Raw genomic sequence first — 17,740 nt, 5'->3', positions numbered from 1 at the left:
GAGTTGCCATGGGTCTACCATCCAAAAGCATTTCAGACCAGGTGTCCTCCAAAGCACCAAGGTAGGCTTTGATTCAAATCGGTGCTCCAGTGAAGTCCTAAGAAACTGCTTTCGTTCATTACCTTTTCTCAAAAAGCTGCACATTTTAATGTTTATTAACTTCCATGCTTGCTTCTGTATTTTTCTGCATGAAGTACTGACAAAGTTCTTTGCCTTTTAATGAATTTGTGTTTGCACAAAGAGGTGTGTTTCTTGTGTAAAGTATTTTTCCGACTGACACGAAAAAGTAAAAAATACCCAAACATGTTTGGTATCAGTGTCTTAGTCCCCCAAGGACTTCTTTCATATCACTTTCCCCTCCATTCTTCATACAGAAATGTCCATTTTGATATTGGCCTTGCTCAAACAATCATCTGAATCTAGGTTTAATGTGAGTTACCAACACTGACGTGATTGGGTGAACCCATGCCAAAGTGGGCATCTCAGGTCATAAACCACCTTGGCATGGGTTCACACAATCACATCAATGTTGGTAACTCACATTAAATCTAGATTCAAATGACTGTGTGAATAAGGCCTTTCTCTGCTAAAAATTTAATTTGTCATGAGCGTACTTGAGCACCACTGTTAGCAGTGGTAGAACCCTGGGAATTGTAGCTCTTTGAGAGGTCTTGGGGACTCCACTGTTGCCACCTTCAACAGCTTTTCATGACAGTTTGATGCACAAAAACTAAGCAAGTGAGGCTTTTCTCACCATGAGAGCTCCATGTCAGGGCTAGTTGCATCTGCTACATATCGTGGTAACAGAGTACTGCTAAAGCCAGGACTGCTGCTTGTAAGCTGGTAATCTTACTGGAATGAGATAATGGATCCTCTTTTTCGATTCAACTGAATGGGGAATGTCTTGTATTAATGGAGGCTCCCATGAGGATGCTGGAATTCTCATGTCCATAAGGAAAGAAGAGAATGAAGTGGTTATTGGTGTTGACTGGCATTCTTTATGGTCACACCTTAAAATGTAATGTGTGAATGAGGCAAATGCAGCTATCATACAATTACAGAAGAGAGCTGGGCTTAGGAGCGTAGGAAGCTGTCATATACCGAATCTACACAGACTGGCAGCGGCTTCTCCAAAGTTGCAGGCAGGAATCTCTCTCAGCTCTATCTTGGAGATACTTCCAGGGAGGGAACTTGGAACCTAGATGCTTTCCCCAGAGAGGCTTCATCCCCTCAGGGGAATATCTTGCTGTGCTCACATGTAGTCTCCCATTCAAATGCAACAATGGCGGACCCTGCATAGCTAAGGGGACAAGTAATACTTGCTACCACAAGACCAGCTCTCCTCTTGGCTTGTGGTAGCAAACATGAATTGTCCCCTTTGTTAAGCAGGGTCCACCTTGGTTTGCATTTGAATGGGGAAGAGCATCTACCTGCTTGCATGCAGAAGGTTCCAAGTTCCCTCCCTGGCAGCATCTCCAAGATAGGGCTGAGAGAGGCTCCTGCCTGCACCCTTTGAGAGGTTGCTGCCAGTCTGTGTAGACAGTACTGAGTTAGATGGACCACTGTCTGACTCAGTATAAAGCAGCTCCCCATGTACACTCATCTGAGCCAGAGCTGGTTGCTTGATATCTCTTCAAGTTCAGAATCAGTCACAGCAGCCCCAGGTCTGCTGACATACAGTGTGTGGACAGGGACCAGGGAAACATTCCTTTTGCTGTGCTATAATCTCAGATTACCATTTGTTCACTTATGTTCTGTTTGACCAATGCTCTTTTCCTCCCTCTCTTCTGCTTCAGTATTAAGCAGTGGCCCTGAAAATGAGCACCCAACCTGTGATGAGTCAGCCAGGGGTCGTGATTGTCCAGCAAGGCAGTGGCCAGTGGCAGACAGACTTACTTGACTGCTATGATGACTGCGGAGTCTGTGAGTGGCCATGCAAATATTTTATCTTGGGCGAGGTTGGCATTAGGGATGTGCAAATTGATTTGGGTACAGATCGATTTGTACCCAAGCTAGCTGATTCGGGTGATTTAGAGACAAAACAAATCACCCCTGTGATCCATTGGCTAGATTTGGGTACAAATCGAATCATGCCTGATTCGATTCAAATCGATTTGAGATTCGGATCATTCCTATTAATTTCCCTAGATTCCCACCTTTTATTTTAAAAAAAGCTAAGCTGTAGCCCTTGTAGAAGTGGTGTTATGGAGCAAAATGTGTGGTGACTATTTTTCAAGTATTTGGATTCCTTTGGTGTATAATAACTTCCCCTCAATGAATCACTATGAGGATCCATTACACACCTTCATTTCTTCTATTCTTGACTGTCTTTTCGACAGTGCCAGCTGTCAACTGCCATGTGCCAACTAAACCCCACTCCCACCTGCAAGGCAGTGGGGTACTACTCAGTTTATGTTCTAGGATTTTTTTCAAGTTTTTAGGCTCTATAGTGTCTAATAAACTTTCCTAATAATAAATCCCTACGAGGATTCATTACACACCAAAGAGTCTAAACACCTCAATAATTCCTCAAATCTAAACTGAGTACCCAGTGGCTTGTGGGTTGCAGGGCAGCTGGAACATGGGATGTCACTAATTCCCCACCCCCACCTGAAAAGCAGCGGGGTCAAAATGAACAGATGAAATGAAGGTGTGTAATGAAGACATCACAGAGTCTAAACACTTCAAAAATACCTTAAAAAATAAAGTATCAAAGTGTGTGTGTGTGGCGGGGGGGGTTGTAGTTGACACATGGCAGTTGGCACTTGGCACTGCCCAATAATAGTCAAAATGAACAGAAGAAACAGAGGCATATAATGAATCCTCATAGGGATTCATTATGAGGAAAAGTTATTAGACACCAAAGAATCTGAACATTTCAATATTCCTAAACATTAAAATGAGTACCCCACTGCCTTGCAGGTGGTAGGGAGTGGGTGTAGTTGGCATATGGCAGTTGACAGTTGACATTGTCCAGTGACAGTCAAAATAACAGAAGAAACGAAGGGGTGCAATGAAACCTCATAGGGATTCCTTATGAGGAAAAGTTATTATACACCAAATAGTCCAAACATATGTAAAATAACGACTGCACAGTTTGCTCCATAACTCCACTTCTAAAAGGGCTAGTGCTTAGCTTTTTTATTTTATTTTTTTAATGAAAGCTGGGAATCCATTTAAGGGTTAGGATATGGCAACTTCAAATTCCTATTGTTTCCTATGGTGGAAATGTTCAAAACCAGTAAAACCTAAAACAAAAATCATTAAAAATCAACCAAATGTCTCAATGCCTTGAAAGATGGGTGGTAGGTAGCACCCATGGGGACCTACCCACCTTCCAAATTTGGTGCTCCTAGGACATTGTTAAGTGGTCTGAATCAGTCAAAATCTGAATCGAATCAAAACAAATACAAATCTAATCTGGGATTATTTGGAGGGGGTAAATTTGGATACAAAACAAATCAGGGGTGATTTGTTTTGGGCACAAATCGAATCAGAAAAATTGATTTGTGTACATCCCTAGTTGGCATAGCCTTGTGCAAATGCTGAGTTAGTGTTGGACCTCATGCCTTTCCAGTCCAGGTGCATTTAATAACAGAAATAACTTGCCTTTGTGCTCTACATGCTGCATGTTTACTAATGGAAGGGAAGGTCTCATTGGGTGGGAGTGGCTGTGTCCTCAGCATACAGTTGCTGTATTCTGTTATAAACAAATCCAAGCCACCAGTCATAGCTCTAAAGCCCCAGTTCTTCCTTCACCAGATGTTGCTTGCATTCAAGTAGTTCAGCTTTTCCCAACCTTGGGTCCCCAGATGTTTTTAGTCTGGGGAGCTCTGGCCATTGTGGCTGGAGATGATGCGAGTTGTAGTCTAGAGCCGTGTCTATGTTTGTGCAGTTCTCTGGACTGGTGGGAAGTCATGTGTGCACTAAATGTGCAACTCACTTGTGCAATCTGCCCAGTCTTGCAAACTGCTACTACTTATATGCTGCTTTTCAATGAAGGTTTCCAAAGTGGTTTACACAGAAAAATAAAAAATAAGTAAGTAAGATGGCCCGCTGTACCCAAAGGGGTCAAAATCTAAATTGTGAGTCATTTTTGGACAGGCGGGGGCAGAGCTATAACTGGGCAGACTGGTTCAAAGAACCCAAGCTGACCTGGTCCTGGGGGCCACCTGGCTTGCCCCTCACTCCTCCCCACAAGCTCTGGTGGCCCCATTTCCCAGCTGGCTTCATTGTCAGCTGGGTGTTCTTGAGAGGGAAAGACTACCCCAGCAGACAATGAAGCCGGCTGGGAAATGAGGCCACCAGATAAAACAAATAAAACACCCAGCCACTCAGCCAGTAACAAAGCCACCTGGGAGATGAGCTCTGGAGGGCTCCCTTCCAGTTGCTGGCCACACCCCCAGTAAGTGACATCACATGCAGGGGTGTGGCTGGCACACAGGAGGGGGCCACCGGGGAGTGGGGTGAACATGAGCCCGCTCTCCCCTAGCTACAGACTTGGGGACAGGGAACCATCCTCTCCTTCCTTCTGTTCTGTATGTTGGAAGTGAAGGACTCTGCACGGTCTCATGTCTCAATGACAGAGGGGGACAGATTAGTGAGTCAGAGGGCTAGAGGGGTCAAAACATTGGTCATCCCTTCTCTACTGTTCTGACACTATCTCTTTGATATGTAGATTGCTACTCTCAGGAACTTCCTTCCTTCCTGCCACTTCCTCTTTCCTTTCTTATCCCTTGCAACACCCACGCTCTTCTCTCCCTAAACCATGTGTGCAGAGATGCAGAAACCATCCCTCTGCATCCAGCTAGCTAGCTAGATTAGAGATCCTATCTCTCCACTTTACTATCTAGAATGGAGTTCACTAATAAAGACTCTTTATATTGATTTGAAACTAAGAACTCGCCTCAAATTTCTTTTACTCTCAGCATACATGCATGCCTAGGCAGACTCCGCTGTGTTTTGCCTCTGTGCACTCTGCTGTAATAGAAGGGTATCGCTTACCAGAGAGAATTCCCAACACTGTAAACCACATTGTGAACATTTTTGTTGTTGAAAAGTGATAAATATTTTTAATAATAATAATGGCTGACATCCAGTCTAATGTAACATGCATGCAAGAAAGGAAGCACACGTGCAGCTGCTGCATTCCAGAGGAAAGTCGTGCAGGCTCACATGTGTGGCGGGGACTGTTTTTGCTGATTGCTCTTTCCCTCTGAAGTGCTCTCTACCACCTGAAAATATGTCCCTGAGGGTCACACAGTCCTCAGGGACATATTTTTGGATGGTAAAGAGTGCTTCAGAGGGAAGGGAAAATCAGATAAAATTGCCTTCCCTTGGGCAAATGCCTGTGCTGCTTTATTCCGTGGAACTCACCAACGGATGAAACCCGCTTGGCTCCTTCTCTCCCAGCTCTTCAAGAGGAGAGCAAAGACTGTCCTTCTTATTCAGGTTTTTGGCCAATGAGCTATCCCTGCTCTTTTAAAATGTTTAGCTATGTTTTGTTCTGGTTATAGGTTGTTGTTGTTGTTTTTTAAAAAAATTAATTTTATTGTTTTTATGTTTTATTGAATTTTATTCTGTTATCTTGTCGCTAACTGCCCTGGGGCAGAGACGTATCTAGGGAAAATAGCGCCTAGGGCAAACACTGAAATTGCGCCCCCTGTCCAAGCATCTGACACCCATCTTTCAGATAACTTTACCATAATATCAGCTGAAAAATACAAGTCAAGCTCGTTAATCTTTTAATATTTCAAAAACTATTTAGCAGTGGACTTAGCCAGACCAAAAAATGCTGGAAAACTACAAATTTCAGTATGCGGGGGCTCATGAAATATCCAAATACTATGTGGAGGTGTACTTGGGAAACTAAACAGAAGTGCCTGTCTAATTCTCTACTATGCATTGTAGCATCACCATTACATAAGTTTTAAAAATAAATGGAGAATTTGACTTTTCCCAGATACTCTGTAAATAATTAAAGGATATGCAGAGTAATCTGTGTCACTGCTTGGAATATATTCTACTCTTTCAGAAAGACAGTTAAAATGAGAGAAAGAGAGCAAGAAACTCCCAGTGGGCCTTAATATTAAGGATTTCACACTGATTCAAAGACAAACTCACCATTAATAGCCATATTAGCAAGACATCACATTTAACTCACTTATCACAAGAAGCAAAGTAAGAGCAAATGAATATAACCCTAGCTCATAAGCTTCAGCTCAGTATTCACAAGCCCTGATTCTCTGTACATAGTGCCAATCTGGATATGTGTACAGTGTCTTATATTATATTTTTATTATTATTATTTTTACCCATAGCCCCTTTGGGGGGCTTCCTAAAGGCTGGGGGGTTTGCAAAGGTTCCCCCTCACCCTGCTGGCCTCTAGGGCCTCACAGGGACCATTTGAGCATGTGCAGTGGCCGTTTTTAAAAATAATCTTTTTTAAAAGAAAAAAGGCGACTGAAAACAAAATGGCCACCGTGCATGCTCAAATGGCCTCTGTAAAGCCTGGCATGACCTAGGGCCTCACAGAGGCAATTTGAGCATGCACGGTGGCCATTTTGTTTTTCACAGCCATTTAAAAAATAATAATTTTACAAAATGGCGCCCCCCTTCAAGTGGCGCCCGGGGCACGTTCCCTGCCTGCCCTACCCTAGATACACCCCTGCCCTGGGGCCTTAGGACAAAGGGCGGTATATAAATATAAATATAAATTCTGGAATACAGCAACTGCACTGCTTCCTTTGTTGTGCACACACACTGCACTAGCACCTAATACTCAAGTTGGAGCAGACTTTGTCTTGTCTTAACTCTACACTCTGCCCTGAGCCATTTTTGGAAGGGTGGTATAGAAATTGAATTGTTGTTGTTGTTGTTGTTACACTCTGACAAGTGACTCCCAATGGAGGCTTTTCATGCCCTGCTCTGGTTCTGTCTAGGTCTCTGTGGCTTGTTCTGCACCCTGTGTTTGGGATGCCAGGTTGCCTCAGACATGGAGGAATGCATCCTCTGTGGCCCAACCATGGCAATGAGGTCTCTCTACCGAACAAAATATGGGATCTCGGTAAGTGGATCATCTCACCTTGACTATCCTCTCTTGTTGCTTGAATCTTGAGTGCTTGTATAGAAAATGCATATCTGCGAAAGGCCTTGTGTAACTCCAAAGCTCATCTGCTCTCACCATTAAAAGCTGGTCTAGGATAGCTCATATTCAGCTTTGCACATAGTTCTACACTGTACGGCATATTGCTTTTATACCCAAAGGGTTCTGGAAACTGTAGTTTGGCTAGGGTGCTAAGTATTCCCTTAGATCTCTAGCCCCCCTCAGAAAACTACAGTTCCCAGGATTCCCTGGGAGTGGAATGAGAGTGTATTGTGTACAGTGTAAATTTAAGTCTATAGTGTGAATAGGCCCTGTCACTGTCTTGGACTAAAGCCAAATGATAATTTTGTCAGTGTTGAAGGTGGTATGACTGAGTTATTCCAATATGCATACTATCCTCCTTGAAAAGATAGGTATTTGTGGAGTTTTGTAAAGTATCAGCCTCCTGCTATGGCGAGAGAGAGAAATGGAAACAGATTTCACCTAAACAGAGGTCATTCTGAAAATCTATTTTGGCAAGCATTATAGGAACGCCAAGAGTGGGGCTACCATTGCGTGACCATGTCCAAAGAAAGTGGACCGTTAGGGCTACACCCAAGCAGGCCCTGCTATTCACCTCCACCCCGCTTGCTTGCTGTTCCCTTGCCTTGCCTCTTGTCCACCCAGCGTGCTCACCCTGTCTGTCTTGCTCACCCCACCTACCAGCCAGCATTATGGAGCATTATGATGCTTAATTTGTGTGGGGGGAGGGGGCTCCAAAAGCCTTTAGGTCCAGGCTCCAAAATTACCCAGGTGCACCTCCGATGGGAGGTAGTTACGCCACTGAGGAACACAGTATGAATTTGGCTTATCCTGTTGGTGTGCCACCTAACACCTAATGGCACAGCAGGGAAATGACTTGAATAGCAAGCCAGAGGTTACTGATTCGAATCCCCACTGGAAAACACCCATATCAGGAAGCAGCGATATAGGAAGATGCTTAAAGGAAGATGCTTAACCCCTGCTAACTGGGCAAAGAGGCACCTTTTTCCGTGATGATTCTCTTTATTTAGCAGGGGGAGAGTAACTGGCCCTATCCACCCCCAGCACAGTACTTCCAGTGACTATTGCTGGTGTGTGTCTTATGTTTCTTTTTAGAATGTGAGCCCTTTGGGGACAGGGAGCCATCTTATTTGTTTTATTTCTCTTTGTAAACCGCCCTGAGCCATTTTTGGAAGGGCGGTATAGAAATCGAATTCATCATCATCATCATCATCATCATCATCATCTCATAATAATAATAATCATCTCATCATGAAAGACCCAGCAAAAGGTGCAGTTCCAAGTAATTATAGACCGATAACCTGCCTGCCAACCATGTTTAAATTATTAACTGGAATAATAGCAGATGAAGTGATGCAACACTTATTAACTAACAAACAGCTTCCAGTTGAACAGAAAGGAAATTGCCCGAACACCAGAGGCACAAAAGACCAGCTGCTGATTGACAAAATGATTTTTAAAAACTGCAAGAGAAGAAAAACAAATCTAAGTGTTGCATGGATTGACTACAAGAAAGCCTTCGATTCATTGCCTCACACATGGATACTAAAATGTTTAGAAACAACTGGTGTCAGCAAAAACATTCAGATATTTATTTAAAAAAGCAATGAGCATGTGGAGTACACAGTTAACAATCAATGGCAAGACACTTGGACAGGTTAGCATTAGAAGAGGCATTTTCCAAGGGGACTCACTATCCCCTCTGTTGTTTGTAATCGCCATGACCCCACTTTCACAAATACTAAACAAAACAGGCCTCGGATACCAAACATCTCAAACATCCAGTAAAATCAACCATCTGCTGTACATGGACGATCTGAAGTTGTATGGAAAGTCCCAGTCAGAAATCGAATCACTGCTAAACCCTGTCCGTATATTCAGTAGCGATATAGCAATGGAGTTTGGACTAGACAAGTGTGCTGCATTAATAATGAACAGAGGGAAAATAAGAAAAACAGAAGGAATAGAACTGCCCAATGGAAGCAACATCAAGAACCTGGAAGAGAAAGAACTTTACAAATACTTGGGCATTCTCCAGGCTGATAACATCGCACACACTGAAGTTAAAAGAAAAATGGGAAGTGAATACATCAGGAGAGTTAGAAAAATCCTCAGGACCAAACTCAATGGCAGGAACACCATACAAGCCATAAACACCTGGGCTATACCTGTTATCAGATACACTGCAGGAATAATAGACTGGACCCAGGCAGAGCTAGAGACGCTAGATCGTAAGACCAGGAAAATCATGACCATCAATCATGCTCTGCACCCCCGCAGTGATGTCGATAGGCTATACCTCCCTCGCAGCTCAGGTGGAAGAGGAATGCTGCAAGTTCATCAAACAGTAGAGGAGGAGAAAAGAGGCCTTGAAGAATATATCAAGGACAGTGAAGAAGATGCACTTCAAATGGTCAATAACGCAAAACTATTCAACACCAATGAAACAAAGCAGGCCTACAAGAAAGAACAAGTCAAGAACCGAGCAGAAAAATTGAAAAATAAGCCCCTGCATGGTCAATATTTGCACAATATAAGTGGAAAATCAGACATCACCAAGACCTGGCAATGGCTTAAGAATGGTTACTTGAAGAAAGAAACAGAGGGTTTAATACTGGCTGTGCAAGAACAGGCACTAAGAACAAATGCAATAAGAGCCAAAGTTGAAAAATCCACAACAAACAGCAAGTGCCGCCTTTATAAAGAAGCAGATGAAACAGTGGACCACCTAATCAACTGTTGTAAAAAGATCGCACAGACTGACTACAAACAAAGGCATGACAAGGTAGCAGGGATGATACACTGGAACATCTGCAAAAAAATACAAGCTAACTGTAGCCAAACATTGGTGGGACCATAAAATTGAAAAAGTGGTAGAAAATGAAGATGTAAAAATATTATGGGACTTCCGACTACAAACAGACAACCATCTGCCACACAATACACCAGATATAACTGTAGTCGAGAAGAAAGAAAAACAAGTTAAAATAATCGACATAGCAATACCAGGGGATAGCAGAATAGAAGAAAAAGAAATAGAAAAAAATCACCAAATACAAAGACCTACAAATTGAAATTGAAAGGCTGTGGCAGAAAAAGACCGAAATAATCCCAGAGGTAACTGGCGCCCTGGGTGCAGTCCCAAAAGACCTTGAAGAGCACCTCAACACCATAGGGGCCACAGAAATCACCATCAGCCAATTACAAAAAGCAGCTTTACTGGGAACAGCCTATATTCTGCGACGATATCTATAACAATTGACAATAAAATCCAGCCATCCCAGGTCCTTGGGAAGGACTCGCTGGATAAAACAAACCAGTCAATAACACCTGTCTGACTGTGTAAACAAGAAATAATAATATAATTAAAGGCATCATCTCATATTGCGCAGGAGATGGCAATGGTAAACCCCTCCTGTATTCTACCAAAGACAACCACAGGGCTCTGTGGTCACCAGGAGTCGACACCGACTCGATGGCACACTTTACTTCACTTTAATGGTATGCTACATAAAGGGTTAAGTGGGGAGTTTTAGAAACCAATTTGAAAGAACATAATGTAATCAGCATTACATTAAGAAACCCATTCATCATCTTAGGCTAGCTACCATTGTAAATCATGTTTGCTGTTTCTGGGTAAACAGGTTTCGTTTCTTGCTATTCACCTTTACTAGAGCTGTGCTGAATATTCTCCAGCTTTCGTTTTCAGGCGCATTCATCCTCTGCACATGTAATGAATGGAAACAGCTATCTCTTCTTTTGCCTGCCCCACTGCGCTTAGAGGGGACGGAGGCTTTCTTACCACCCTTCAAAGGACATCCTGAGCTGCTGAAAATTAGACCATTTATATGAAGCTGGTCACCATGTGCTTGAGATTCATTTCTGGTTTGAATTCAAAGCACATGAGAGACTTAAGATTCAAGCTGGTTGAAGAACAACCCTCTCCAAATTGTTTTTGGGTTCAGGTCCAGATTGGGTTTGCCGCCCTACAAGTGCAACATGAAATACTGAATCTCCCTTTTAGAAAAGAGAAACAAGGTTCCAGCCCATGACTTGTGTTTATGTTAATGTTATGCTGCCTTTCATGAGCTGAGTGTGCCTTACAATGGCAGAAAACTTTAAAAAGCCTTGATATAATGGAACAATAAAAGGGCTTAATAATCATAGCAGTGACAGGCCAACAGTCAGCAGCCAAATGACCTTCTTGGAAGGAAAACACTTTGCTTCATTAAAAAGAGAGGGAGGGAGAAGAGGAGAGCTGGTCTTGTGGTAGCAGGCATGACTTGTCCCCTTAGCTAAGCAGGGTCCACCCTGGTTGCATGTGAATGGGAGATTTGATGTGTGAGCACTATAAGATATTCCCCTTAGGGAATGGAGCCGCTCTGGGAAAAGCAGAAGGTTCCAAGTTCCCTCCCTGGCATCTCCAAGATAGGGCTGAGAGAGATTCCTGCCTGCAACCTTGGAGGAGCCACTACCAGTCTGGGTAGACACTACTGAGCTAGATAGACCAATGGACAGACTTAGTATATGGCAGCTTCCTATGTTCCTATGAGAAGAGAGGAAGAGTCACTCATCTGAGCGACCATTCCAGAGCTTTTAAATGTGTCGGCAGTGTATGGTGAAATCCCCGGGAGTGGATGAGAGATGCCTCAGCAGAATTTCCAGTGGTCCAACAAAAGAGGAGAGCTGGTCTATTGAGGAAAGCTGATCTTGTGGTAGCAAGCATGACTTTCCCCCTTTGCTAAGCAGGATGTGCTCATGTTGCATATAAAATTCCAAATACTATAAATATTTATATACCGCTTTTCAACAAAATTTCCCAAAGTGGTTTGATTGAATGATTGATTGATTGATTGATTAAGTGCCATCAAGTCAGTGTCGATTCTTAGCGACCACCTAGATAGATTCTCTCCAGTATGATCTGTCTTCAACTTGGCCTTTAAGGTCTCTCCATGGTGCATCCATTGCTGTTATAATCGAGTCCATCCTCCTTGCTGCTGGTCACCCTCTTCTTCTCTTTCCTTCAACTTTCCCCAGCATTGTGAACTTCTTAAGGGAGCTGAGTCTTCGCATAATGTGTCCAAAGTATGATAGTTTGTGCCTGGTCATTTGTGCCGAGTGAAAATTCTGCATTGATTTGTTCTAGGATCCATTGGTTTGTTTTCCTGGCTGTTCATGGTATCTTCAAATGTCTTCTCCAGCACCAAAGTTCAAAAGCGTCAATGCTTTTTCTATCTTGCTACTTCAAAGTCCAGCTTTCACATCCATAGAGTGTCACGGGGAAAACCATTGTCCGAACGATTCTAATCTTTGTAGATGTAGACATGTCACGGCATCTATATATCCTTTCCAAGGCCTTCATTGCAACCCTACCAAGTGCTAGTCTGCAGGGTATTTCTTGACTGCTGGATCCTTTACTATTGACGGTCTAGCCTAAAAGGCAGAAGCTACCCACCACTTCAATGTCCACATCTGAGGCTGGTTCTCATTAGTTTAGTCTTCTTTACATTTGATTGTAGTCCCATTTTTTCACTGTGCTCCTTGACTTTCATTACTAGAGCTTGCAGATCATCCACATTCTCAGCTATCAGGGTGGTGTCATCAGCGTAGCTCAGGTTATTGATATTTCTTCCTCCAACTTGTTTCTTCCTCCAACTTGCTCCAACCAAGTTGTTATTCACTGCCCAGAGCCTATGGATGGGGCGGTTTATAAATGTAAAAAGCAAACCAACAACTTTAAAACCACGTTCATCTTCTTCCAATCCAGCTTCTCTCAGTATATGTTCAGCATATAAATTGAATAAAGAGAGAGAAAGTATACAGCCTTGTCTTACTCCTTTGCTGATCTGGAACCAGTCTGTTTCATCATGTTCTGTCTGGACTGTGGCTTCCTGCCCTGTGTATACATTCCTTATGAGAACAATAAGATGTTCTGGGATGCCCGTTTTCCTAAGGATGTTCCACAACTTGACATGGTTGACGCAATCGAAGGCTTTTGTGTAGTCAATAAAGCACATATTGACTTCTTTCTGGTATTCTTTGGCTTTCTCAGTTATCCAGCGTGCATCAGCAATGATGTCTCTTTTTCCTTGGCCTTTTCTGAAACCAGCTTAAACATCAGGCATTTCCCTTTCCACATAGGGCTCTAATATGCATTGGATGATCCTGAGCATTATTTTGCTAGCATGTGATATTAAGGATATTGTGCAATGGTTTGCGCAATCTTTTAAGTCTCTTTTCTTTGGTATAGGTAAGTAGACTGACCTCTTCCAATCCATTGGCCACTGTGTTGTTCTCCAAATTTGCTGGCATAGTTTGGTTAGGACCTTGACTGATTCTTCTTCTGTTGCCTGCCATATTTCTGTAGCTATTCCATCCATTCATGGAGCCTTCTGACTTGGTAATGACTGGACTGCTGATCTAACTTCATCTTCCTGTACTAGAGGTTCTTGCAAGTAGGGAATATCTTCTAGAGTATCTTGGATGTTGATGTCCCTGCTGTACAGATTTTCAATATACTCCTTCCATCTCAGTTTGATCTTCTCTGAGTCAGTTACTGTCTGTCCTTTGGCATCCCTTAACATACCAATTTGAGGTTGGAACCTCCCTCTGAGTTCAGAGATCTTTTGGAAAACTTTCCTTGTTTTTCTGTGTCTATTTCCATCCTCAAAGTCTTTACAGATGTCATTGTAGTACTGCTCCTTGTCTCTTCTAACAGCTTTCTTAAAATAATAATAATAATAATAATAATAATAATAATAATAATTCAATTTCTATACTGTTCTTCCAAAAATGGCTCAGGGCAGTTTACACAGAGAAATAACAAACAAATAAGATGGAACCCTGTCCCCAAAGGGCTCACATTCTAAAAAGAAACATAAGATAGACACCAGCAACAGTCACTGGAAGTACTGTGCTGGGGGTGGATAGGGCCAGTTATTCTCCCCCTGCTAAATAAAGAGAATCACCATGGTAAAAGGTGCCTCTTTGCCCAGTTAGCAGGGATTCCCTATTAAGTTCCTTCCTGAGGCCTTTCCCTATTAAGTTCCAGTCAGAAAATTTTCTGACTGAAATTCCCTATTAAGTTCCTTCCTGAGGTCTTTATCTTTCTTGACTTTGGCTTCTCTCCTCTTCTGGGCAATTTCCACCATCTGTTCTGACATCCATTTTGCTTTCTTCTGTTTCTTGGTCTTTGGCAGTCTCTTTCCACATTCATCTCTAAAAACTTCTTTGATTTCATTCCACAGTTCCTCTGGTTCCCTATCAATGAGGTTCAGAACTTCAAAGCGGTTCCTGATATTCTTGAAAATGGAGGGTACATTCTCAAGATCATATCGTGGAAGCTGGATAGCTTTGTTTTTCCACTTTAGCTTGACTTGGAACTTGCACATGAGCAGTTCGTGATCTGTTCCACAATTGGCCCCCGGCCATGTCTTTGCTGTTATAACTGAGCTGTTCCACCTCGTTGCAACAGTAATGTAATCAATTTGATTTCTGTGTACTCGATCTGGTGAAGTCCATGTGTATAGGCGCCACTTTGGTTGTTTGAAGAATGTGTTAGCAATGAAGAGATCATTGGCTTGGCAGAAACGAATAAGTCGTTTTCCTGCTTCGTTTCTGTTTCCTAGGCCATATAGGCTGACTGTGTTTTCCTCCTTACCTTTTCCAACTTTGGCATCCCAGTCTCCAACCACCAGCATCACATCTTGCTTGCATGTTCTGCCAATTTCAGATTGAACTTAAGCATAAAACTCATCATCTTCCTCTTCTTCTGCATCAGTTGTTGAGGCATAGACTTGAAGAACTGTCATGTTAAAGGGTTGTCCATGAAATCTAATTGATATTAGTCGGTCACTGACCACATTGTACCCAAGTACTGTCATTGCTATATCCTTCCTGACTATGAAAGCAACACCATTCCTTCTTTGGTTTTCATGTCCTGAGTAGTAAACGGTCTGATCTGCCCTGTACAGAGGGAGAATTGGTCTTGCGGAAGCAAGCATGAATTGTCCCTGTTGCGAAGCAGGGCCTGTTCTGGTTTGCATTTGGATGGGTGGCTACATGCAAGTACTGTCTGTTCTAAGATTTCCCTCTTAGGGGTTTGGACCATAGCTCCGGGGCTTTCCTTAGGGCATGGCAAGCAGGGTGACCACACCAGGCCCCGCTCTTTTTACTCCCATTAGAATCAACTGGAAGGAGGCCCTGCTCTGGCTGATTTGCCCCGGGCCCCGCAGCCCACCAGGGGTCTCCAAGGACAGCCCTGCATAGCTCAATGGTAGAGCATTTGCTTATATGGAGAAGGTCTCAGGTTCAATCCCTGAGATCTCCAGGTGATCCTGGGAGAGACTCTTGCCCTGAAGCCTTCGGGAGTTTCTGCCAGTCAGTGTAGACAATACTGAGCTAGATGGACCAAGAGTCTGACTCAGTAGGAGGCAGCCCCCTATGTTCCTAATATTCTCTTCTGAAACAAACTTGTCAAGTTGTCAGTGCTGTTTTTCTCTTCCACAGGGATCCCTCCTAGGGGACTTCTTCGCTACCGGGTGCTGCCCTCACTGTTCCCTTTGCCAGCTCAAAAGAGACATCAATAAAAGGAAAGCCATGGGAATATTCTAGGAAGGTGTGTTTTGTCTGCAGGGATTAATGATGGGGACCCGAGTTCAAATCCCCATTCAGCCATGGTACTTGCTGGGTGATTCTGGGCCAGTCACTTCTCTTTCAGCCTAACCTACTTCACAGGGTTGTTGTGAGGAGAAACTTAAGTATGTAGTACACCGCTCTGGGCTCCTTGGAGGAAGAGCGGGATATAAAATGTAATAAATAAATAAATAAAGGTACAATGGTCCTGTTGATTATAATCAATGACAAAGCCCTTTAGAGCAGATTGACTTTTATTAGAGAATGTTTAACATATGGTTTACAAAAGCAACAGTGAATAGAATTTCCCGATAAAACACGGCCGTGTACTAACAAATGTGTGGTTGCAATGGTAGAGAGCATATAGCACTGTACGCAAGTTCCTACAGGTTTGGGTAGAGTCCGGTTAAAAGAGTTCAGTGAGAGGAATGTCCAAAAGGTCCAAGGGAGGGACAGATCCCAGCCTCACCTTACTTGTGGCCGGCAGGGCCGTGCCAATCTTCTTCTGCCAATTGCAGCCTCTGGGCGTGGCGTGGGTCCTTGACGGTGGAGGGTCTTCTCCAGGTCCAGGGGGTCCTCCAGGGGTGTTGTCAGCAGAAGTTCCTGGCGTGGTCAGCTGCTGTGCTGGCATGGTTCGTTTAGCATGCAGATATGTTATAGATCACGTTCTCGAGGCAGGAGGTTACATACATACGTACATATATACATGCAGGTCAAGACAGCCATAAGAAGGTAAGTGTCCATCTGAGTTAGTCGCGAGCTGCAAGGCATCGCCAGTGTATGTAAGTCCTCCTTCGGTTCCACGTGTATGTGAATCGGACAGGGAGCAGTCTGCATCGCTTGTCCACCTGCCTACTAGCTCTCCTCACCGCGACAGGCCACTGCTCCCTGCCGCCAGCCTGTCAAGGCTTATTATGATGGCGTAGCCACACAAGGCAGTGACATCATAACATGCTGTAGCAGGCCAGCGGCAGGGGTGGCAGCCTTCCACAGCAAGGAGGGCTAATGGGCAGGCCCCGTCACCCACCCATTCTCTGTGCTGTTCCTACCTATAATGGCCCACCACGGTGCATTGTGATGAAATTGCCACGTCATGCGGCGACGTGGTATAATGTGCTGCAGGAGGAGCAGTGGCCTGCAAGGAGAGTGAGCAGGTGGCCAGGATGGGGAGCACCCACTCGCTGCCTCACTTCTGTCCATGGGGACAACCCACATCCTGGGCTGTTGGCGCCCCTTCTTGCTGGGCACCCTAGACTGCCTAGTTCACCTAACAGGTGGACTGACCCTTTAAATATCCCACTTTTCTGCTGCAGAGGCCCACAAAGCAGCATACAGCACAACACATGGGACAATTGTCCAAGAAACTACTGAGAATGCTTTCTCTTCTCTTTCTTCCAGATCTGCTGGCATTACACAGTCGTATATCCTGGAGCTTCTTGTGCATATATGCATCATCATCCTTCATAATCAAGCCAGTCATTGCTTTGAGTGATATATGGAGCTCATCTACTGGACATTTTTGTACCTGGGCGTTTTTCACACAGCAGGCTTTACTGTGAGTTTGAAGTGGCCCCAAAAAGACTGGCACAAAAAGTGGATATTTTAACCCTAGATATAAATTGATCTACACTAACATGCAAAGAAACACCCAAATTGTGTGTGAAGTGCTCCCTGATAGCTCACAGGGACTTTGAAATAAATCTGACTGATATGTGAAATGAACAAAGACCCTCCATTCCGGAGAAGTTGTGAGCAAAAAGCACTGTGTGAAAAACGCCCCTGGGGAAAAACACATACACTGCCTTTTTTCGTGAATATGTCATTTTGTTACTGGAAATGTTTTTAGAAATTAATAAAAGGCAACTGCACACTTCTTAGATAATTTTGCTTGAATTATTGGTGCCGTGTGCTTAATGTTTAATTCCTGTCTAAGTAAAACAAATATTTCTGGCCATTCCT

At 43.6% G+C, this 17,740-nt stretch overlaps 1 protein-coding gene across 1 annotated transcript; it reads left to right on the top strand.

Annotated features, from left to right (window-relative positions):
- The first annotated feature begins 1,817 nt into the window (after positions 1-1,817).
- Positions 1,818-17,288, top strand: LOC128327994 (placenta-specific gene 8 protein-like). Its single transcript, XM_053257488.1, has 4 exons — positions 1,818-1,923; positions 6,942-7,066; positions 15,656-15,764; positions 17,180-17,288. Exons 1-3 carry the CDS (start codon positions 1,818-1,820, stop codon positions 15,758-15,760), a joined length of 336 nt encoding a protein of 111 aa, XP_053113463.1. The 3' UTR covers positions 15,761-15,764; positions 17,180-17,288.
- The last annotated feature ends 452 nt before the right edge of the window (positions 17,289-17,740 follow it).

This window comes from Hemicordylus capensis, chromosome 5 (assembly GCF_027244095.1).
Source record: "Hemicordylus capensis ecotype Gifberg chromosome 5, rHemCap1.1.pri, whole genome shotgun sequence".
NCBI lineage: Eukaryota > Metazoa > Chordata > Lepidosauria > Squamata > Cordylidae > Hemicordylus > Hemicordylus capensis.
The sequence above is the reverse complement of the archived record's forward strand: the minus strand, read 5'-3'. Positions and strand labels throughout refer to the sequence as shown.